This window comes from Acomys minous (genome assembly GCF_964271855.1).
Source record: "Acomys minous genome assembly, chromosome: 3".
NCBI classification, from domain to species: domain Eukaryota; kingdom Metazoa; phylum Chordata; class Mammalia; order Rodentia; family Muridae; genus Acomys; species Acomys minous.
Genome location: NC_140485.1, coordinates 101,990,307 through 102,015,337, shown reverse-complemented (window position 1 = coordinate 102,015,337; position 25,031 = coordinate 101,990,307). Strand labels below are relative to the sequence as shown.

General features: G+C 39.2%; 1 protein-coding gene across 1 annotated transcript in view; it reads right to left on the bottom strand.

Annotated features, from left to right (window-relative positions):
* Positions 1–21,448, bottom strand: part of LOC311593968 (amine sulfotransferase-like) — a 30,527-nt gene extending 9,079 nt beyond the window's left edge. Inside the window, exons 1-5 of the mRNA XM_084775392.1 lie at positions 21,312–21,448; positions 9,087–9,238; positions 7,233–7,441; positions 5,477–5,603; positions 4,346–4,440 (exon numbers count right to left, since the gene is read on the bottom strand). Of these exons, the coding sequence (XP_084631518.1) occupies positions 4,346–4,440; positions 5,477–5,603; positions 7,233–7,441; positions 9,087–9,228 (573 nt within the window). The 5' untranslated portion in view covers positions 9,229–9,238; positions 21,312–21,448. The remainder of the gene's footprint in view (positions 1–4,345; positions 4,441–5,476; positions 5,604–7,232; positions 7,442–9,086; positions 9,239–21,311) is intronic.
* Positions 21,449–25,031: the final 3,583 nt, after the last annotated feature.

Sequence of the window (25,031 nt, the reverse complement as noted above, 5' to 3'; positions counted from 1 at the left end):
CACGTGGTTTTCATTGTAGAAAGTGTTCACAATATAACAATGACATATAGAACAAAGTCTAAACCATACAAATACTCCATGAATGTGTAGGTATTGATATAAAAACTTCTTCAATGGTACATCATAACAGCAATAAACTTAGCATTAGAGTTAACAATGGCAGTCAGAAATTACACAAATATTATTGAAAGAACACAAACAAACAGAAAAAGCCAAACAAATAATCTACATTCAGTACAGCTCTTCTTAAAATATAACTAAAAATAATAGAACAAAATATTGCAAAATTTATTGGAAAAGACATTAAATATGTAAATAACCTTCAAGGAGAGGTTAAATTTTATGTATTCATACTTTCACATTTCAAAAGTTAATTAAAAAATTATTGGACTCAGTATGCTATAGTAATTACATAAACAGAGCATGTGAGCGAAATTCCTTATCTGGAGCTTAATGTATCATTTTAATGTACTATTAAAATTTGTATAAATGGCTCAGCATTATATTACAGTGACTTATAACCAAGTATTGGATACAAATTCTTATAGTAAAATTGTAACTGTGAAATTAGGACTTCATTTTGTGAAGGAAATATCAACAAGCATAAAAATTCAGAGAGAGTCTGAGAAAATACTGGTTGACAATTCCAATAGTTCACTTTCAACGATAGATAGGCCATCCAAATTAAAAGTCAACCAGAATACTCTAAGTAAAATTGCATCGCAGCTTAAAAAACTATGACAACCATCTACCGAATTTTGTATCATTTCTTTGTGATAAAGCATTGACCAAAAACAATGTGGGATAGAAAATTTTATTTTGTCTCACAGAGAGGACTCCATCATCAGGGGAAGTGAGGACCTAAAGGGAGGAACTGGAGAGAACAATGGAAGAACTCTGCTTACTAACTTACTCCTCATGTCTTCCTCACCCTGCTTTCTTACACAAACCAGGACCACCTGCCCCGGGGTGATGCCACCCACAGTGCGCTGGACCCTACTTCATAAATCATTAAATAAGGCATTGACTCACACACTTGTCTACAGCCAATATGATGAAGGCATTTGTTCAATTGAAGTTCCTCCTCCAATATAACACTAGTTTGTATCAAGCTGACAAAACAAAACAAAATATCACAAATCTTCCCAGAATAGGTACAATTTTACTGCATAGCTACAGTGATAAAAAACATCATGGTGCTAGCATGAAAACAGACACATTTATCAGTGCAATAGAATTGACCACCTACATATAAGCACTCAGTCTTATATTCATCTGATTTATGACAAAGAGGGAGCCACACAAAGAATTAAGGCCAACAGGGACCTCATGAATAAGTTTTGTACAGTAAAGGAAGCTACCATTTGACTGAAGAAGTAGTCTAATGAATAGGGAAATTTTAGCACCTACACAACTGATATAGTGTTAGTACCTAGAATATGGAAAGGACTAAATAAACTTAAACGAATAAATGAAAACAAACTTAAACGAAACATCATTAAGAAAAACAAAAAACCTAGTTAAAAAACAGGACAAGGAATAAAATAGAGAATCCAAAGAAGACAAAATAAAAATCTTGGGAATGATTTTTATAAATGCATATGGGCAGAACAAATTGTACTTCATAGCAAAAGAGTGGAAAAGGTGGATTCAATTTTGACTAGGTACAGAAGAGGGATGGATTTGGAAGGAGTAGAAGAAAAAGTCAATATGACCAAATCCATGACTGGGATTTCTCGAAAATTTAATAGAGTAAGAAAAAAGTAGAATAGGCAAGCACTTTCTGAGAAGGACTTCAATAGTTTAGAAAGTAATGGGAAAACTGGCAAATATGATCACATGAAATTATGGTTTTTCAAAAGGCCAAGGCCAGATCTTTAACTGCAGGATTCTAACAGACTTTCAAGGAAGAGCTAACACCAACACTCCTGAAACTATTCCACAAAACAGAAACAGAAGAAACATGGTCAAACTCATTATGAGGCCACAGTCATGAGGAGACCCAGACCACACAAAGACCCAACAAAGAAAGAAACCTTCAGACAAATTTTCCTTCTGAACATTGATGCAAAAAAATATTCAATAAAATACTCACAAACAAATTCCAAGAACACCTCATAAACATTATCCACCATGATCAAGTAGGATTCATCCCAGGCATGGTGGGCCGGGGCAATATACAAAAATCCATCAATGTAATCTACTTTATAAATAAACTGATAGAAAACACTAAAAGTCAACTCATCAGATGCTGAAAAGCTATTGCCACAATCCAACACCCCTTCGTGTTGAAAGTCTTGGAGAGATCAGGAATACAAGGCACATACCTAAACATAATAAAGGCAATATACAGCAAGCCAGTAGCAAACATCAAATTAAATGGAGACAGAGACAAGTCATGCTGTCCACTCTCTTCAATAGTGCATCTCTACAATAGGGTACTTGAAGTCCTAGCTAGAGAAATAAGGAGAGCACGGGGATACAAATGGGAAAGTAAGAAGTCTAAGTATCACTATTCACAGATTATTTGACAGTATATTTAAGTGACCCTCAAAATTCTACCAGGGAACTCCTACCGCTGATAAACAACTTCAGCAAATTAGCTTGACACCAAATTATCTCAAATAAATCAGCAGCCCTACTTTATAGATATGATATATGGGATGAGCAAGATATTAGGGAAAGAATATCCTTCATAATAGCCACAAATAATATAAAATAGTTTGGGGTAACTCTAACCAAGCAAGTGAAGGCCGGCAAGACAAGAACTTCAACATCTATAAAAAAGATGGAAGATATCAGAAGCTAGAATGATTTCTTGTGCTCATGGATCCATAGGATTAGCATAGTAAAAATAGCCATCTTCATTTAAAGACGGTTTTATTATATTATATATTCTTGGACAACAAGACAGATAACTCCCAGCAACTCAGCCAACCTCAAAGAAGAAGATGAGAAGTGATGTCTGCAAATGCATGGATCTCTTTTTTGAGAATATATTAAGTGCCAGTTCAGAGGAACTGGAAATGCGTCCCAAATGTGATGAACTAATAAGTTTCAGAGAGCTTGATCCATAAGAGAATCACAAGAGCATGTAGCTGAGCATTGTTGGAGTGAAGGAAGGGCTTTCTAAGCTTGCTACTGCTTTAATTTCTTTTTAAGCGATCATGTGAAAGACGTTTATGTGGCCCATACAATAACTACATCATAGTCATTAACTTACTTCTACAAATGTCTTTGTTGTGTGGTGATCATGAATGGACATGAAAAGCAAGGTACTGTAGCCAAGAAGAAATAAACGCACAGTGATAGAAATAGAATAATTAATGTTACAAATACTGAAATTACCTGAACATTTTTCAACATAATTTTGTTTACTACCTTCGAGGAAATAATAGAGCAAAATAAAAATTGTCTAAAAAATCTAGATTCTGGCTGATGATGTAGGTCAGAAGAACATTTTTATGGCACGTTTGAGACACTGGTTTTAGTCAGTGGCATTAAAAAAAAAAGACAAAGAAAAAAAACTAGATGGCCATGATGACATATCAGATTAAACACTGAGTGGATTAAGTACATTCACAATGGAGAACAGTGTAGGTCTTACACAATAAAAATAGGCCCACCATACAATCCGGTAACCCCATTTCTCATTATAGAGCCAATGAAAATAAATTCAGCATTCCAGACTCTTATTGGCATCTAACGTTGATGTACACTTCACTACAGTCAAGGCATGCAATGTCCTTAGAAACTCATTAATAAAGAAATGAATGAATGTGCAGCACATACATAAAACAGAGTATTATTTAGACACAGCGAGATGTAAACACCACTTATTGGGAATGGATGAACCTTACAAAACAGATGAAATGAGATCTGACAATACAGAGAAACAGGGATCACATCTGGCTCCAATGAAGAGAGGAGTGAAGGCAGAACATCTGTCATTTTAAAAGTTAAACTATGATTACTAAAAATTGGGAAGATTCCTGAGCAAATAAAGGCTGAAAGTGTAAGAGAGTGATTAAGATGAATGCATGCTTCTTTCATCAATGGCAATACCACACTGAATCTACGAATACAAATAATTGAAGATTTATCAACTCTTGAAAAGGTGAGTATCCTCTAGATACCATAAATTGCCTTTATGGACACTAGTGGGTACACAGAAGGAATCACAAGAGACATCACCAGGGAGAAAGAGCCCCAAGGCATTCAAGTCAGTAAGGGAGGGGTTGGATACCAGACACACCCTTCCACAAAATGCCCAAGGAGCAGTGAGGAACAAGGGGACCTGGGAGTGTGTAGTTTAAATTCAGAGATGGGAACATTCGTGTCTTACCTTCTTCATTTCTTCATAGCTCAGGAACATTATATTGAAGTCATGTCTGTGTTCATACCAGCCTCTAATGTGATCAAACCAACGGCTTCCAAAAACTAAAGGAAAAGTTACTGAGTAACAAGTCAAGGCATCATACTACTGAGATCAAACTGGATCCTTTCTTTTTTGGTTCACACTCTTCAGAAACAAAAATGAAGCCACTACACTTGGATCATCATATGATTACATAAAAAGAGTTGTGTTTGTGTAACAATTACACTAGGCTCAGACCAACTTACCTACATAGGGACACAGAATGCAGACACTGAGAAAGTCAAGGGTCAGGAGCTGGAGACACCACTCAGTGGCTAAGGAACTGGCTGCTCTTGCACAGGACCTGAGTGTTGTCCTCTGCACTCACATGCTGGCTCACAAACCAACTATAACTCCAATTCCGGGGAATCTGATGCCCTCTTCTGACCACTGAATTCCCTGCACATGTGTGTGCACAGACATACATGCAGGCAAAATACTCATAAAATAAATCAATCTCAACCCCTTTCAATAAAGAAGTCCAAGGGTCTGACTTTACAGACACCCTTAAGGGAACTTCCTACTTCTCCTCTAGCTGAAGGCATATGTCTCCACTCCTGTTCTAAAAGATCTCTGGGCAGCAGTATTTCCTTGCCACAAGAGACAAAACTTGAATATAACAATAGAAATGTGTGAGATTCTGATTCCACACTCCATATGGCTTTTCCATTCATCAATTCTCCTCAATAATGGCATGAAAAATTCATCAATTTCCTCACAAATGTGTGCCATGCGAGCTCAACTTCACTCTCAACTTTAGTTTTATGACACGTCCTATACCATTATCTAGGGAAACAATGGATAAAGTATTTTTAAATATCTTATGGTCTTGCCAAAATCCCTTAATATACAGTGTTGCAAATTTGACAACCTTTAAATGGCCCCAACACTGGCAGGAAAACTGTTGGTTTTGTTTTTCAGGTTACATTGTTTCAAAATCATAGCTCTTTATAACCTTCCCACTGTCCCCGCCATCTCTTGGTTATGTCTTCCCTAAATTTAGACGGTTTAAATATCATGTGTACTTTGTAAACAAGTGAGAGGGATAAATGTTGTTACCTTTTCCATCCAGAAAATTGTCCAGAAAATGTTCTATGGTATATGTAGCTTCTATGAAATTTATCAACTTTGAAAAATGAAAAAAGGAGATCAAAACATCTTTGGGATTTCTGTAAAGATAAAGAATCTGCAGAAAAAAAAACACACCAAGTTGCTTTAGTTGTTCATTGTTATCATGAAAGGTTCTGAACAATTATAAAATGGTTCATTATGCATAGAAATCTTTATTTTCACCGAGGTAATATTTATGAAAATGTAGTTAGTTATCAACTTATTTCATGCTATAAAAGATGAAGGAATCCTTTGATTTCCATAGTGTTTCACACATGCACTAAAGCACAGGTCAACTTCCTAGAAATTATATTCTTTGTAATGTTGAGTGCACAGAGATGGAGAGGGGAATCTAGAAGGCCTTGGGGGAGGGAAAGAATACTGTTAAAATATATTTCATTAAAATTGTTTTAATAATGAAATATAATAAAGATAAGAAAATGATGAATTTATGTTAAAAAGTCAGTGGTTGATGATACTAAAGTTGAGAATGTTATTAATGCAATTAAACCACAAGGTTATAAACAATTAAGAAGGACACACGTATATTAGTATACAGAAGTGACAGGATTCAAATCAGTAGGAAAATTAATCTAAATTTATAATAATGAAAAGCTAGAGCAAAGCTATAGCACCTTCTCAAAACCAAAGCTAATCATGAGACTAAACATATCAAACATGTTTAGTCTCAGTTTTTGAGGGTTGGTCTTTATTTTGTATGTTTTGATTTTTTGTTTTCTTTTTGTTTTGTTTTCAAGATAGGATTTTTCTGGGTAGCCTTGGCTGTTCTGGAATCATTCTGTAGACCAGGCTGGCCTCCAAATCACAGAGATATGCCTGCCTCTGTCACCCAAGAGATGAGTTTAAAGGTTCTATGTATTTTAATGCTAATTGCTGCACCCCAAATCAGGTCTCTGCTCAGACAAGCACATTCTCAGGTATACCTGTCCTTGTTGTGTAAACCTTGCTCCACCTAACTTAAAGAGGATTGGTTAATTTTTTAAAAATGCTCAAAGATGGAATTTGGCAGATAGAAGAGGTGGAGTTTTGTTGTTATGAGGCTGGAGGTCCCCAAAGAGGGCGCAGAAGGAGGTAAAGGAGAAGAGAATGGTTGGATTCCAGAGAAGACACTCATGTGATCACCTGGAACATTGGACGGGAAGAAACTCAACTGATAGTGTGATAACAAAGTAATTATTATGTTCATTTCTATGCTTAATTCTGAATGAATCATAGTCTCAGTGTGTGGTTATTTGTGGAAATTATTAATTAATGAATAAATAAGTTTTTACTAAATATAATACTGAGTATTAATTACTAATATTCACCAACATCATTATTGAGTATAGATATGCAAATTAAGGCCAGTATGAGACACAATCCAATAACTATCACATTGACAAACACATTTCAGCCATGTCAAGTTACTGGAGGAAAAATAAGTATTCATCCTTTGCTGGTTTCTGAATAACTTATTATCCCCGTTTTTTTAGAATGCAGTGCCACCTCTGTAAGTAGAATATTCTCACACTTAGGTTCTGTAGTACAATTCATAGGTGTCGACTCTCAGAAGGCTGGTGGAAGAATGCAGGTACAAACTCAAAAATGTTTGCTTGTACCATCATAGCACAAGCACTGAAGTAATAATATTATTCACAAAGCAAAGCATTTTGGCTCTATAGGAAGCCAAAGCTCTATGACGTACTTTAGCTTTTTTGTTCTTCAGACCTTTTGGTACTAAGTAATATGGAAGGTGGGAAGAGAAGATGCGAGGTGATGGCATTTTCACATAGTCTAATTTAGGACTCTTGTACTCAAAGAATGGTGCTCTTTCATTTGTTAGGGTGTTTTCAGTGCAGTTCCGGTGACCCTCAAAGTAAATGGAGCTGAGGATCTGCCGAGCCCAGGTGGTACCTGTAAGAAATATATATAACAATCCTGATGTAGGTTTGAACAATAAGTATCTGTGGTAATACATTCTATATTAAAGCAAATGGTGCTTTTAAAAAATATTCCCTGTATGCTAATGAGCAAGTGTAGTTTTTATTTGATTTTATCTCTACTTGGGTGTATGAATAGAAATGAAATTCTCTGAGTTCCTTTTTTGATTTTATAGTTCTTTTATTCTGATTTCTTTGTAATGGTCATTTAAATTATTCCTATAGATTCTCTGTACTCCAAGTTCCATGGGAAATTTTTAAAATTCTAATTGACAGACACTATTTATAGATGTTAATGGGTACCGCTATATTATAACCCAAGTGCAGACATTGTGCTAAAATCACACCAGAGTTAGTAGCATTACATTTTTACTACCTTTTTTGTTTATTTGTTTGGAGTATTATTGCTCAGTGGTTCTTGACCTGGTGTGTGTGTGTGTGTGTGTGTGTGTGTGTGTGTGTGTGTACGTGTGGGTGTGGTCTGTGTATGTGTGTGTGTGTTATGCATAGTGTGTCAGAGAATTTATACATGCCCATATGTTAGTGCATGCATGTGTGTGAGTACAATGGCTTTCTGACTTGTTTGGGATAAGGTGTTTTGGTTGTTTTTGAGACTGCATTCCAAATGGCTGGTGACATTCTGGGAATCATGTCTCTGCCTAGGATCTCACCATAGGAAGCGCACAATTAGAGAAACACATAACCACATCTGGCCTACAGGTGTTTAAGTGACTCCCACTCAGGACTTTATGCTTGCAAGGCCAAGACATTCATTCACTATGCTCACTGGGCCATCCTCTGAGCTTTCAAAAGACTTCTATGGCAAAACAATGTACAATTCCACTGTTTGTACTATTCAGCAACAGCCAAGAATAAACTCATTTTTCAGAAGTATGCAACGTTTTAAGAGTGTATTTATATTTAAACACTTACAGAATACAATGTACAGATTAATAATTTTACAGAATTAATAAATTTCATGTTTTACCTTTAACTACATTTAAAGCAAGAACAAAGACATCCAAGTCTGGCCCCAGCTAAATCAGAAGTGACCATCATATTAGATTGTTCTCATCTGCAACACAACACCGCCTCTCCACCATTAGTCTGTACCTATGGACTTCACACCTCAGTAAAATGTGTGTCTCAGACTGTGTGTGTGTGTGTGTGTGTGTGAGAGAGAGAAAGAGAGACAGAGAGAGAGAGAGAGAGAGAGAGAGAGAGAGAAAGAGAGAGAGAGTTAAGTGGACCTCAGTTCCTGTGGAAATCTTTTAAAGTAAATGATATATGGTAGAAAATTCATCCAAGATTATGATGCATTTGGATTAGGAAGAAACTATTTCAGACTGCCATTCTTGTCTACCACATTGACAGGTCAGTGCTGACCTAGTGTCTGCTCCTGGCTCTAGATTGCACATCTCATTCCCATAACATTCCTCCTCATTATCAGGGTGTACAGTACATGCACGGATGGTGGCCTTCTCTCCTACAGATACATTTTGTCTGGTCATTGATTGTTATGCAAGAGAAGGTTTGTTGCTCTTGGTGAGTGGAGAGGAGCAAGTTGGACACATAACACTAAAGCAAAGGAGACATTAGTGACCACTCCTGGTGCTTACCAGATTTTGGATATGTGACAATGAAGACATCGTCATCTCTAATCTCAAAATCTTCCATCTTTTCTAACTCCTCAATGTCCACAAAGTATTTCACAAAATTACATCCTTTAAAATTAAGCAAATATCCATTCGTATTATCCATAATTATTCACCTGGAAGTAAAAGCAGAGATTATTTTGTATGTCAATTAGCATACAATAGTAAATAATAATAACTGAGAGGCCAATATGTGCCAAGAACCATTTAACTACCTTAAGTGTATAAATACCTACTCTGAAAAACAAAACACATAAGTTATATAATCTAAATGTCATAACATATTATGATGCTATATTCTTAAAACCTCCTTATTAAATATGAGGAAATAGAGAGTAAAATGTTAAGTATATTTTCCTGTAACTGAATGTGAGATGGAAATCCACAGTTCTTTTTTTTTTTTGACTCTTTAGCATCTTTTTTTTCCTCCTTTATTAATTTATTCTTGTTACATCTCAATGGTTATCCCATCCCTTGTATCCTCCCATTCATCCCTCCCTCCCATTTTCCCCTTATTACCCTCCCCTATGACTGTTCCTGAGGGGGATTACCTCCCCCTCTATATGATCATAGGGTATCAAGTCTCTTCTTGATAACCTGCTGTCCTTCCTCTGAGTGCGACCAGGTCTCCCCCTCAAGGGGACATGGTCAAAGGTGAGGCACCAGAGTATGTGAGAAAGTCATATCCCACTCTCCACTCTACTATGGAGAATGTTCTGACCATTGTCAAGATCTGGGTAAGGGTTTAAGATTTAACGCCTGTATTGTCCTTGGCTGGTGCCTTAGTTTGAGTGGGACCCCTGTGCCCAAATCTGCCTATCATAATGTTCTACTTGTAAGCTCCTAGGACCTTCTGGATCCTTTTACTTTGCCATTTTCCCTTGATTCTCTCATCTAGAGTCCCACTAGAATGTCCTCCCCTCTATCTCAGTTTCCTGGTAAGTGAAGGCTTTCGTGGGACATGCCCCTTGGGCTAATATGCAGATATAAGTGAATATATACCATTTGAGTCTTTCTGCTTCTGGGTTAACTCACTCATTATGATCATTTCTAGCTCAATCCATTTATCCACAAATTTCGGGAATTCCTTGTTTTTAATAGCTGAATAGTATTCCATACTGTATATGTACCACAGTTTCTTTATCCATTCTTCTATTGAGAGACACTTAGGCTGTTTCCATGTTCTGGCTATTATGAATAAGGCTGCTATGAACATGGTTGAGCAAATTTTCTTGCTGTGTGCTGGAGCATCTTCTGGGTATATTCCAAGGAGTGGAATAGTTGGGTCTTGAGGAAGCCCTATTCCCATTTTTCTGAGATAGCACCAGATAAATTTCCAAAGTGGTTGTACTAGTTTGCATTCCCACCAGCAATGAAGGAGTGTTCCTCTCTCCCCACATCCTCGCCAGCATGTGGTGTCGCTTGAGTTTTTGATCTTAGCCATCCTGATGGGTGTAAGGTGGAATCTCAGCGTTGTTTTGATTTGCATTTCCCTGATGATTAAGGAGGTTGAGCATTTCTTTAAGTGTTTCTCAGCCATTTGATATTCCTCTGTTGAGAATTCTCTGTTTACTTCCATGCCCCATTTCTCGATTGGGTTATTTGGTTTGGTGGTATTTAATTTCTTGAGTTCTTTATATATTTTGGATATTAGACCTTTGTCAGATGCGGGGTTGGTGAAGATCTTTTCCCAGTCTGTCGGCTGTCGCTTTGTTCTCTTTACTGTGTCACCTGCCTTACAGAAGCTTCTCAGCCTCATGAGGTCCCATTTATTAATTGTTGACATTAATGTCTGGGCTGTTGGTGTTCTGTTCAGGAAGTTGTCTCCTGTGCCAATATGTTCCAGGCTCTTTCCCATTTTTTCTTCTAAGTGACTTAGTGTCTCTGGTTTTATGTTGAGGTCTTTAATCCACTTGGATTTGAGTTTTGTACAAGGTGACAAATATGGGTCCAGTTGTAACTAGTCCATGTAACTAGGATAACTAGTCCATGTAACTAGTCCACCAACCAGTGCAGCTGGTCAGTTATTGGGGGGCCGAGGGGGGTCGCAACCTGTAGTTAAAGATATGGGTGAGAGAGACGCAGAGCTCAAGCGAACAGTTGCTTGTCAAGAGCCGTTTATTGAGGGTGGGGTCAGGCTTTTTAAAACCTGCTTTAGGGAGGGCGGGGGTACGCAAGGAGAGTAGTGGAAAAGTACAAAATCTTCTGGGGTTGAGCCCCGGGAACATTTGCAAGGGGAGGGGTCTTCCAGGTGAGACAAAGCAGGATGTCTCTGTGGTTATCTCAGGATCGGATCGCTCTCTTCTCAGGACTAAGCCGGATGCCTTGCATGCATAATGAGTGGCCCAGCAGGATGTTTGCTGCAAATGCTGAATGGGTGGGGGTCGGCCACAGGCCATTTGGTCCCTGGCACAGTTGCATTTTTTTACACATAGACATCTAGTTAGACCAGCACCATTTGTTGAAGATGCTATCCCTTTTCCATCGAATGGATTTGGCTTCTTTGTCGAAAATCAAATAACCATATATGTGTGGATTCATATCTGGGTCTTCAATTCGATTCCACTGATCAACCAACCTGTTGCTGTGCCAGTACCATGCTGTTTTAATTACTATTGCTTGATAGTACAGTTTGAGATCAGGTATGGAGACTCCTCCAGAGCACCTTTTATTGTACAAGATTGTTTTAGCTATTCTGGGTTTTTTGTTTTTCCATATGAAGTTCAGAACTGAACTTTCAATGTCTTTAAAAAATTGTGTAGGTATTTTGATAGGGATTGCATTGAATCTGTAGATTGCTTTTGGTAGGATGGCCATTTTTATTATGTTAATTCTCCCTATCCATGAGCAAGGAAGATCCTTCCATCTTCTCATGTCATCTTCAATTTCTTTCTTTAGAGTTTTGAAATTTTTTTCAAACAAGTCCTTCACTTGCTTAGTTAGAGTAACTCCTAAGTACTTTATATTGCTTGTGGCTAATGTGAAGGGTGTAGTTTTCCTAATTTCTTCCTCTGCAAGCTTGTCATTTGTGTATAGGAAGGCTACAGACTTTTTTGAGTTAATTTTGTATCCAGCCAATTTGCTGAAGGTGTTTATCAGCTGTAGGAGTTCTCTGGTGGAATTTTGAGGGTCACTTATGTAGACTATCATATCATCTGCAAATAGGGATAATTTGACTTACTCCTTTCCCATTTGAATACCCTTGATCTCCTTTTGTTGTCTTATTGCTCTGGCTAGAACTTCGAGTACTATATTGAAGAGATATGGAGAGAGTGGGCAGCCTTGCCTTGTTCCTGATTTTAGAGGAATTTTTTTGAATATCTCACCATTTACTTTGATTTTGGCTATTGGCTTCCTATATATAGCCTTTATTATGTTGAGGAAAGTGCCTTGTATTCCCAATCTCTCTAAAACTTTAAACATGAATGGGTGTTGGATTTTATCAAATGCTTTCTCTGCATCCAAAGAGATGATCATGTGGTTTTTTATTTTCAGTTTGTTTATGTGGTGGATTACATTGATGGATTTCCTTATATTAAACCATCCCTGCATGCCTGGAATGAAGCCTACTTGGTCATGATGAATGATATCTTTGAGGTGCTCTTGTATTCGTTTTGCAAGTATTTTATTTAGTATTTTTGCATCAATGTTCATCAGAGAAATTGGTCTGAAATTCTCTTTTTTTGTTGAGTCTTTGTGAGATTTAGGTATCAATGAGACTATGGCCTCATAGAATGAATTTGGTAATGTTCCATCCCTTTCTATCTTTTGGAGTAGCTTGAAGAGTATCGGTATTAGCTCGCCCTTGAAGGTCTGGTAGAATTCTGCACTGAAACCATCTGGCCCTGGGCTTTTTTTGGTTGGAAGACTATCAATGATTACTTCAATTTCTGTAGGGGAAATGGGACCATTTAGCTTGTTTATCTGTTCTTCACTCAACTTTGGCAAGTGAAATTGATCAAGAAAATCGCTCATTTCCCTTAGATTTTCAAATTTTGTGGCATATATGCCTTCAAAGTAGGATCTTATGATTCTTTGTATTTCTTCAGTGTCTGTTGTTATGTCTCCCTTTTCATTTCTGATTTTGTTGATTTCAATACTGTCTCTCTGCCTTTTAGTTAGTTGGACTAACGGTCTGTCTATCTTGTTGACTTTCTCAAAGAACCAGCTCTTGGTTTTGTTGATTCTTTGGACTGTTTTCTTAGTTTCTAATTTGTTAATTTCACCCCTGAGTTTGATTATTTCCAGACGTCTACTCCTTTTGGGTGTTTCTGCTTCTTTTTTTTCTAGGGTTTCCAGTTGTGTGGTTAAGGTGTTTATGTGCAATGCTTCCAATTTCTTTTTAAAGGCACTTAGTGCTGTGAATTTTCCTCTTAGGACTGCTTTCAATGTATCCCACAAATTTGGGTATGTTGTTCCTTCATTTTCATTGAATTTCAGAAACTCCTTGATTTCTTTCTTTATTTCTTCCCTGACCCAGGTGTCATTTAGCAGAGAGTTGTTTAGTTTCCACATACATGTAGGCTTTTTGTTATTTCTGTTGTTGTTGAATTGCAGCCTAAGCCCATGATGATCTGATAGGATACAAGGTATTATTTCAATCCTCTTGTATCTGTTGAGGCTTTCTTTGTGAACTACGATGTGATCAATTTTGGAGAAGGTTCCATGGGGTGCAGAGAAGAAGATATATTCTTTCTTCTTTGGGTGAAAGGTTCTATAGATATCTGTTAGATCCATTTGACCCATGGCATTGGTTAATGATGTTATTTCTCGGCTTACTTTCTGTTTCAATGACTTGTCCTTCAGAGAGAGTGGGGTGTTGAAGTCTCCCACTATTATTGTGTGGGGATCGATGTGTGGTTTAAGCCTTTTTAGCAGATCTTTTACAAATGTGGGTGCCCTTGTATTGGGAGCATAGATGTTCAGAATTGTGATGTCATCTTGGTTGACTTTACCTTTGATGAGTATGAAGTGTCCATCCTCATCCCTTTTGATTAATCTTGGTTGAAAGTCTATTTTGTTCGATATTAAAATGGCTACGCCTGCTTGCTTCTTGTGACCATTTGCTTGGAATATTTTTTTCCAACCTTTTATCCTGAGGTAATGCCTATCAATCATTATGGGTGAGATGTGTTTCTTGAATGCAGAAGAATGTTGGATCCTGTTTATGCACCCATTCAGTTAGTCTGTGCCTTTTTATTGAAGAATTGAGACCATTGATGTTGAGAGATATTAATGACCAGTTACTATTAAGAGTCTTAATTTTGATGTTGGTTCCAGTCTAGCGTTTGTGTAATTGTGTTTTTGCCATAGTATAGTTATCTATTTCCTGAGTAGTTTTGGTTGTAGCTTGACCCTTTGGGATGGAGTTTTCCTTCTAGTACCTTCTGTAAAGCTGGATTTGTGGATAGGTACTGTTTGAATTTGGTTTTGTCATGGAATATTTTGTTTTCTCCATCAATGTTTATTGATAGTTTTGCTGGGTAAAGTAGTCTTGCCTGGCATCTGTGGTCTCTTAGGCTTTGCAGGATCTCTGTCCAGGCCCTTCCGGCTTTGATGGTCTCTGCTGAGAAGTCGGGTGTAATTCTGATAGGTTTGCCATTAAATGTTATTTGGCCCTTTTCCCTTGCAGCTTTTAATATTTTTTCATTGTTCTGTATGTTTTGTGTTTTGATTATTATGTGACGGGCAGTTTTTCTTTTCTGGTCAATTCTATCTGGTGTTCTGTATGCCTCTTGTATGTTTATAGGCATCTCTTTCTTTAGATTGGGGAAATTTTCTTCTATGATTTTGTTGAGAATAGTTTCTGGGCCTTGGAGTCTGATATCTTCTCTTTCTTCAATGCCTATTTTCCTCAGATTTCTTCTTTTCATGGTGTCCTTAATTTCTTGGATGTTTTGTGTCAGGAGTTTTCCAGATTTGGCATTTTCTTTAATGGTTGCTTCAAGATCTGTTATTGTATCTTCTAGACTTGAGATCCATTCTTCCATCTCTTGGATTCTGTTCGAAAAGCTAAGCACTGTGTCATTCGCCTTCTTCTCTGAGTCCTCACATTCTCATTTTTCTTCTGTCTGTGTGTTTATCATTGAATCCATTTTCATCTTCATATCTTGAACGGATTCTTTTATTTCTTTCATCTGGTTGTTTACATTTTCCTGAAAATTTTCCGGTTCCACTCTATGTGCTTCTTTTATGTCTCACACCTGCTTGGCTGCGTCTTCCTGCATCTGCTTTCGAATTTTATTTGTTTCCTCCATTATCATCCTCATTACCAAGGATTTGAGGTCATTTTGTTGTGTTTCCATTGTATTTGAGTTCTCTGGGTTGTTTTCTTTGGGATAGCTGGGAACTGGAGAGGCCATGTTGTTTTGGGGGGTTTTGCGTATGCTTTTACGCTGTCCTTTAGACATCTTGCCGTCTCTGTTTTTGTTGGGTAACTTCCAGAGTTGAGTGGAGGGAGTCTGATGATAGATTCACTTGTATTCTCACGATTTCCATAGGCTGGCAGCCCTGATACTTCACTGGTGTGGATTTCAGGAGGTTAGCCCTGTCGTTTTGGGCTCTCACAGCCAGTGATCCTCAGCTCCCCTTTGCTGTGGGTCCTGCACTCGTTCTGGGTCTCTGAATGAGCATTGGATCATGCCAAGGTATCCACAACCTTTTGGTTCCCCTGCCAAGTCCAGCCAGGGATACTGGGCCCGAACTACGCATCGAGCTCAGCTAGTTTCTCAGGGCCTGAACTGTCTGCCACAGCAGGAGAACTGCGACTGCACTGAGCAAGCACCTACGGTGGAAGTGAGTGCTCCACCCAGCATGCGTCACAGCAGGGAAATTGCGACTGTGCTGAGCAAGCACCTAGGGTGGAAGTGAGTGCTCCGCCCAGCTTGCATCACAGCAGGAAAACTGTGACTGTGCTGAACAAGCACCTAGGGTGGAAGTGAGCACTCCGCCCAGCTTGCGTCACAGCAGGAAAACTGCGACTGCTGAGCAAGCACCTAGGGTAGAAGTGAGCGCTCCGCCCAGCTTGTGTCACAGCAGGAAAAATGCGGCTGCGCTGAGCTGGAGCCTAGGGTGGAAGTGAGCACTTGGCTCCACCTGTGTCACAGCAGGGGAGCTGTGCCTCGGGCAGAATTGCTTGCTGAGCTGAGCCAGCTTCTCCACAGCACAGCTCACTGAGCAAACCCAGGACTCTGGGGCTGGACTGTCTCCTGAGTCCAGTTTGGGTCTCAAGGCACCATGAGACCCAAATCCTGTCCAGAGTCCCCTCTCCCGCAGCAACTCCCACCGTCCACCACACCAATCGCCTCCACTGGAAGGCTCTGAGCTGCAAACCTCAGCCACCACCGCCGCTGGTGCCGCTGGAGCCGCTGGTGCCGCTGGTGGCACTGCTGTCTCTGCTGCTGCTGCTCTGATCCGAGAAAGTCCACGCTCCTCCCGAGTGCCAGGGCAAGCAGGTCTTCCGCACCCTGGTCCCTCCGAACCATGGAGCACTTCTGCTGCCGTGGTGTGGGGACCTTGGTGTTCCTGGCTCAGAAATCTGTGCAATTCCCTGAATTGTTCACTGGAGCTTTCAAACACGGTCCACACGGCTCGCCGCCATCTTGGATCCACCTTCCACAGTTCTAAACATGTAGGTGCGAAAATGGAGCTGCACAGATGTCTAACCACCTCAGAAGATTACATACCAAAAATTTTGGCACAGAGTCCACGCATATAATATAGAACATTTTGTATTTTTATTACCTTCATGCTTTCATTTTTTAAAAAATATATGAAACCCTTTAAAGCTGTGCATTTGGTATCTTGTGCAGAGTTGGCATAACCTGCTCTCATTGAATGAAGCTTCTGACCCTCAACAACTGAGTGGTTATTTAAAGTTAGTAACACCAGCATATTTGCTTCTGAAACATTATTTGCTTAGAATTACAAGGTCTCCTTTGAAATGTGTAATAATTTAAATTTCCAACCAAAGACTCACACATCAGAATGCATCATAAGTCTAAGTAATAACTGAACTAAAAATGTAAAGCAAACAATCTCAAGACATACCTGATCTTGTCAAAGTTTGATCAAGCCAAATATCTCTACTGAATCTGCCAGACAATTCTCTACCTGAAGTTAGTTAAAGTGGTAAGAGAATACTCACAATTCCAATCTTACGTTGGCACTAGTGTGCTTCCATTCAGTTGTTTATTTAAAGAAAAATAGTTCCCAAGAAATCCAATTAGATAAAATCTGAAAATACAGTGTTGACTAAATTGCATGTCAATAAACAATATTTAATTTGGTGTGTGGATGATAGAGACAAGCACTCTCCATGTAGGCTAGGATGTCCTACAACTTAATATGTAGTCCAGGGTAGCCTCAATATGCATTGATGCTCTGACCTGTACTGGGATTACACACATGTACAACGACTCTGACTAATGTCTTCAGAGATATCTATCAGGTAGACAATCACTTACATTAGACTCTGCTGGAGGACCCTTAGTGGGGTGCATACCACAACCAAAGATATCTAATGAGGCCTACATGCATTGCAGTTTTTCCCTCAGACAGGGAAATGCAAAGCACCCTGACTATAGAGTGTTGTTGATAGAAAGGCTGGGCTGAGGAAATGCACACGCATATGCACACATTCTCTCTCTCTCTGTCTCTCTCTGTCTCTTTCTCTCTCTCTCTCTCTGTCTCTCTGTTTGTCTGTCTGTCTGTCTCTCTCTGTCTCTCTGTCTCTCTGTCTCTCTGTCTCTCTGTCTCTCTGTCTCTCTGTCTCTCTGTCTCTGTCTCTCTCTCTCTCTCTCTCTCTCTCTCTCTCTCTCTCTCTCTGTCTCTCTCTCTCCTTCTCTCTCTCTCTCTCTCTCTCTCTCCCATGCCAGTGGAGGTAGATGACATTGGTATTGAAAGAGAAATTTTGAATATATTCTATGAAGTGTGCGAAAAATTGCTGAGGTCATAACACTGATAAAGGGAAAATCTATTCACAGAGAATATTGCTGAAACCCAAAAGGAAATAGAAACAAGTCATTGTCCCATCTCATCTGTCACCTACAATACCTAACACACACTCTCTAAACAGCCATTTTTTTATTCCACCTTGACCTTCCTGGTTAGGAGTGTCAAAACACCCTTGTAAGCACACTGAAGGAAATTTTCACTTTTTCTATTGTGTTTGTATACCCAGTTAGGCTGCATTTTATAAGATTGAGATGGAGAGGAGGAGACAGAAATAAGGCAGAACAGGGAGAAAAGAAAAGACACACAGAGAAAACCTAGATGGAGAAAAAGAGTTATACGGAGTATTAGAAAGACAGAGAAATTCATTCTCTAAAACAAGGGGAGTAAGAAGCAATAAAAAGATTCATTTACTTATAGACATCAGAGTTTTTTAGTGATGGAAGGAAATGTGGTTGTTTATAGAGAAAGTAAATGTAAGTCCCCTGCTTATTTTTTCACTGAAATTCAAGAAAAAGATGAAAAAAAACATTACTGTGAGGAAAGGGTGTTAAGACAAGGACTCCTTATGTAGCCTTGGTTGGCCTGAAATTCCCTATATAGACAAGGGTCATCCCAAATACACAGAGATCTATCTTCTTCTGCATCAAGAGTGCTGGAATTAGAGCCATGCACCATCATGCACAGACTATGAAGAGATAATTGTACACATATTCTGACAAAGTAAGGGAGACCCTTGGAAATAATTGAATCCATCCAGTTGTACCCATTGTTTACAGATCAACAGATAAAGAAAAATCATTTCTGATGAAGATTGAAGAAAAGCGGGAATCAATAGGTTGCTGGTGACTCAATAATCCCTTCCATGTATTTACTGGAAAATGGCAGGTGTTACATAAAATAAATTGAAATCAGATGGGATACACTAGGTAAGATTTGTTAGTTCTAGAAAAATCTTATCAGATGTTTTCCTTAAGTGCATGAAAGAAGTTAAACATTAGGAGATTCGGGTTAAACATTACAGGGAACTGGAGGACAAGTTAAACTTTTACTTAACTATGAGAATTATTAGCAAATCTGCAAGGTGTTTTGGGGGGTTGTTTGTCCTTTTGTGTTTTACAATATAGCTAGAGCTTACTTAGGTAACTTCTAGCATATGATTGTCACAAAATCCTTTTAAGAATAGCTGACTGGCTATTTCCAATGATTAAGGGCTTTCTTTCTATTTTCGTCATCTTAATTTATGCTGGTCAGATATTTCTGGTTTGTTGTTGCTTGTTTGTTTGGGTTTTTTGCTGGTTTTTTCCTTAATTACTATTCTTTCTTTTTTCTTGGTTGGTTGGTTGGTTGGTTGGTTGGTTGGTTCTTCTCTTTGTCCACTTGATAGAAGCTAAGAAATCTGAGAAGTGGAAATTGAAGAATTGTGGCTTTGACAATTTGGCCTCTGTGGGAGTCAATGGGGTAGTTTCTCAAGTAATGATAGAAGTAAAGAGCTGAGTCTACTGTGGATGGTGACAACTTAGGGTGGATAGTACTAGGCCGTACAAAAAAAAATACACATTAACAAGCCATGTAGAGAAAGCTCAAAAGCTGCTATTCTCAATAGCCTCCACTTCATCTCCAACATCCAGGTTCCTTCCTCAAGTTTCTTTTATGAATCTTCCTTGACGATGAACAGTGATGTGGAAGAACAAGTCAAATAAACCCTGTCCCCTTCAAGTTGCTTTTGGTCATGGTAGCTCATCATAATAACCCTAAGACGCAGTATATTAAGCCACTGGGTGCTAACAATATCATGGATTACAGAGGGATCACTGATTAGTGAGAGAATCTAGAGTTTTAAGTCACTTTATAGGAGATACGAAAAAATAAAAAATACAGAGGTGCTGACGGTGTTGACCATACTGTAGTTGAAGAAAATCTGTAGACTATTCATTCTTAACTCTTTGGGATGCTGAAGCAAAGCAAAGTTAAAAAAAAAATATCAACTATGATTGTGTTTTATTGATAGAACTAAGATTGATTTGGAATTATTCTTATGGACAGATTCAGTAATAAATGAAAAGTATAAATCTAAAGCTCAGGAAAATGATTTGACCTGTAATTATCATTGGTGTTAATTTGGATATTGTCACAGAATATAACATAACTGAAACAATAAATGTATGTAAACTGGGGAACAGAATAGTAGGAGTACAGTTGTAATAAGGGTAAAAGAAGAAGGAAGGGAAGAAAAAGGCAGGAAATAGTAGGAAAGAGCAAGAACAAGAGCAAATTGCTGTGGGACCATGGCATGCTGTTTTGTTGAAGACTTATGAGCCCACCAGAGAAACAGACATAGGGCAATCAGAGAGGTAAAATGGAAGGAAACATGAATGTGTGGTGACTCCTTCACCATGGGTGCCTGTCAAGAATGAGCTCTTTTGTTAGTGGAATCTTCAAGATGGCCAAATGATGGAACAGCCTAACTTCATCTTACAATTAGGAGCCAACTTCTTCTTATTAGATCAAAATAAGTAAAACCTAACTTGATCATGCCTTGACACATTTTCAGAATGTCATATGTTGTGGCTTTTTTAAAAAGTGGGGGGGGGGGTCTGCAGGATTAAACTAGAGTCTGCCTCATTTTTTGAAGGTCTCCAAATCCCAGGTCTAAAAGACATAGCTACATAGGTGGAGAAATGTAGATGCTAAGATATCAAAAACATACACCAGAGAAAGGCTGTCCAGTTTATCAAACTGGGCTATGTTCCTGCTCTCGAGGTGGTGGGGCATGAAGCCGATAACTGAGGCTGACCAAACTAAACTAAACTAAACTAAACTAAAGCAACGAATGCAACATCAAACTTTATTCAGAATATCAAATATTTTATACTCTGGGGTTAAAAGTTCCATATGTAAAGTTCTCATGATTTCAGTTTTATACAATCACAAGAACAAATTACACATACCAAAATCATGTTTTTGCAAAAGGAGTATAAAGGATAGTTTAGACATTTAATTGAATATCAATAGCAAGCAATAGTGAGTAGTCTGATGTAAACACACTCCTCTTTGCCATGTCAAGAGGAACCATAAAAACACATTAGAAGAAGGATTCTGACTATTGAAGAAATAAGGTCACAAGACTCTTGTTTTCTAGGAGTATTCGCACAAGCACTTGGAATTCTCATGAGACACAGTGCCGTAGAACTAAATGGGGGAAACAGAGCAGGAGAAGGAGGATAAAGAACTCACCAGAATTGTTTGATGGGACCTGAGTGCAGATCTGTTGGCGTTTAAACAGAAAGATCCAGAGAGCACTAGGCTTCAGTGTGTAGATTGCCTGCTCGTATCTCCAACTGCTGAGAAGGAATATAGACAGCTAAAAAGAAGTCCTTAGTTACCCTTAAAGCCCTGGAGTACAAAGTCTCAGCCAAGAAGCCTCAGCTAGGTGTCCTTCAGGTCACATTCCTTGGCTACAACCTAGAGGAAGGATAGTGAATGATTGCCATGAGTGTATTTCAACCATCCTACAAATCCCCACTTTCACACTGACCTGGGGGCAGTTGACTATGGCTGGCCATGTTAATGAAGTTTGCTCATATAGCCCAAAACCTATACACCAGTATCTAGAGTACACAGCCTTTGGGATGGACTGAGACTGAACAGAGGGCCTTCAAATCCTTAAAATGAGCCATGCTATCTGACTTGGCTGTGGCTCTAATGTGGATTACTTGCCCATTTCACTTGTTTTAGGAGAAATCCAGAAGCACAGCCTTGGGGTCCTTATGGGAACATTGGGACTGTGGAAAACTCATGGCATATCTAACTGATATATTTACCCAGGCCAAGCCAGCTGCTCACCATGAATATGGCCCATGGTTACCACTGCCCAGCTTGCAGAAAGGCATGTGCAAACTCTTCTACCCTAGGAAAGACTCAGGTCATGTCTGTCCAATACACTTGACATGGTCAAAGCCAGCTGTTCACCATGATTATGGCCCCTAGCTGCCAGTGCTTGCCAGAAAAAAATAAGCTGACACATTAACTTTGTGGTACAAAATTCCTGACAACCCCACACTCTCTTCATAACTCAGTAGAGAGGAACTTAGTTGCATATGGCATGTCTATCTTTAAAGTTCCCTTTTTTAGATTTAGAAATTATATATTCTTTGTAAATTTCATATCAAACACATGAATCCCACTTATCTCCTCACCTCCTCCTATCTCCCCTTCACCTGTACAACTTTCCCTCAAAGAAAACAAACCAATATCTTGCCATGGAAGCTGCAGTGTGTCATGCTATTCCACATGCAAACCCTTCTGTCTACACTGCTTTAGTTGTAAATGTTGAATGGAATGAGTCTTTTGTCTGGTTGGAGGACTGTGGCTTCTGCCACACTATCAGCACTAGATCCTCCACAGGACTCCTCTCAGACACCCAGGTGTTGCCCTGTGCCATGCAGGTCTCAAGCTTTGGATCAGCATGGATGAACTTTTTATACTATCCAGCAGTTCATAGAATGGATGGAACATAAGTTAGGACATCTTAGAGCCTTGAGTCTGGGCCTGGGTGGAAGCTGAGCTGTTCAGCCAACCAGGTCTTTCATGCCTGGGCCACCAGGACTGGAATTCCTGCCTTTTCCAGCAATGGTAAGGCCAGCTCTCATGCACCACGTACTGTTGCTGCTAAGTCTAGAGTGTCAGTGTATCATGGTGTATCATGAAGTGGTTTTGAAGCTCTTTTTTGTTGTTGTTGTTGTTGTTGTTGTTGTTGTTGTTGTTGTTGTTGTTCAGTATTGATTCTTATCTTCACCATAACCATGCTCCTCCCCGGCATCCTCTGCCCCCCACCCCCCACCCCCGCCAAGAGACAGAGTTTCTCTGTGTAGCCTTGGCTGTCCTGGACTCCCTCTGTAGACCATGCTGACCTCAAACTCACAGAGATCCACCAACCTCAGACTCCTAGGTACTGGGAATAAGGGCATGCATTACCTCTCCCAGATTAACCCTTAAACTTCTTAAGAGAAAAAAAAATCCTGTAAAATGTGAAGTATGTTCTGGCTGCAGAGAATCCTACTGTGTACTTCTTATTGTGTTACTGTCTGAAGCCTGGTGCTAACACAGAGGCTTTCCAAGGCAAAAGCTCCCATCTGCAAGGAGACAACAGTCAAGTACAGTAGCACGGAGACAGCTCCCTACCCGGCTCTGGCCACCTTCCCTAGAAAACACTAGCTCCTTCTGCTCACTTGCTGTCTTGGCAAGGCCATGCTTTTCCGGCTGTCTATCTGAGTCTGCTTTCTTGTCTACCCTCTGTGTACTTCTTCTCCTTTGCTTTGGTATTCCAGAAATATTTACCCTGATCACACACTTAAAGGAAAGAGCACACTTTAACATTATGATTCAGGACTGTGGAGAGTGACACTGTGTTGGCCTGAACTGGGACAACTGAAAATTTGGTATATTATTAACTACATTTGTTGTGGTGGCTGAAAGTGGATTAGATTCTACAGTTCTAGTCACAATAGTAAAATTCCTAACTGAGCTGCACTGTTTCTCTTCATAAAGAGGAGGGAAAACACGAACACAGCAACCAAGTGCACATGGCACATCGCAGCTGTCCAGTGCTATCGGTTTACTGAATGGAACGTTTAAGTGATCGTCCCCAGTAAACAACTGCAAAGTAAGTCTGTGTGCTTTTACACTGCACATCAGGTTGGCTCAAGGATGAGAACTGGGTGACAATCCAGTAGTGTTCACGGATTTGAACTCTTAAAAGCATTCTCACTCTTCTCGTGATTCACCCACTCCCTACCCAGGGCTCATCTTGCCACAAGAGTCTAGCATGATGACATGTAGTTGCCTTTTTATTCTACTCATATTTTTTCATCACTTACCACAACTAGAAAAGAAAAAGAAAAAAAGAAAAAAACCATTCATTTTCTCACATCCAAGTGATCACACACTGCTTCCAAGGCCACTGGCAAGTACTTGCTCCACAAGTGGAGCCGTGGGCTCCTTCCCAGACTGGGAATCCAGCTGGGATTTATCTTCTCATGAAAACTCTTGAGGTGTCGTCAGAAAGAGCCAGGTCTTCTTTTTATCATTTGCTCTTCCCAGCAGTCTGGAACGAACAAGGTGGAAACCCATTTCAGTGCCAAATCTTGTGAGTCACGTGAAGACAGAATGACTCCTTGGCACATCCAGGGCAGGAACCTGGCCTTGGCATGCCGTTCCTCGCGGCTCTGTTAACCCTAATTGAACAGTTTCTCCAGGTCTTATGTATCTACTGATGTGGTTCTACAAGTCTCCTCTAAGGAAAGGAAAAGCTCACAGAACAGGAACTTTTGGCTATTTCTGGATAGATGTGCTGAAAGTTAGTGCTGCCACCAGGCATCAAGGACAACCAAAACATCTTCCAAAAGCACTAAGTTCCATGAGTTTTCTAAGTAAGCTTATCTATTTATTTGGTTGGTTGGTTGGTTGTTTAATTGTTTATTTATTATTTTTTTTTTTAATTTTGGTTTTTCAAGACAGGGCTTTATTACAGTGGTGGCAGCATTTGAGTCAGAGTTTGATGGTTTTGAGGTATGCACTCCTGTGTTCTTCTTGGGGTAGTTCCACAAGGAATCTGATTTTTAAAACATTTCAGTCTCATTACAGCAGGTGTAGAGGTGCTCTAATACATTCCTGATCGAGCCTCTGGCATGTTGGTTTGTCTTCTTTCTTCTGTATTTAGTGTTTTGACTATTAAGTGACAGGAGGATTTTCTTTTCTGGTCCAGTCTTTTTGGTTGGTGTTCCATACACTTCCTGCATGTTTATAGGTATCTTTCTTTAGGTTGGGAAATTTTTCTTCTATGATTTTGTTGAAAATATATTTTGGGCCACACAAATGGGCATTTTCTCTTTCTTCTATTCCTATTATTCATAGCTTAGATCTTTTCATAGTATCCTGGATTTCCAGGATAATTTA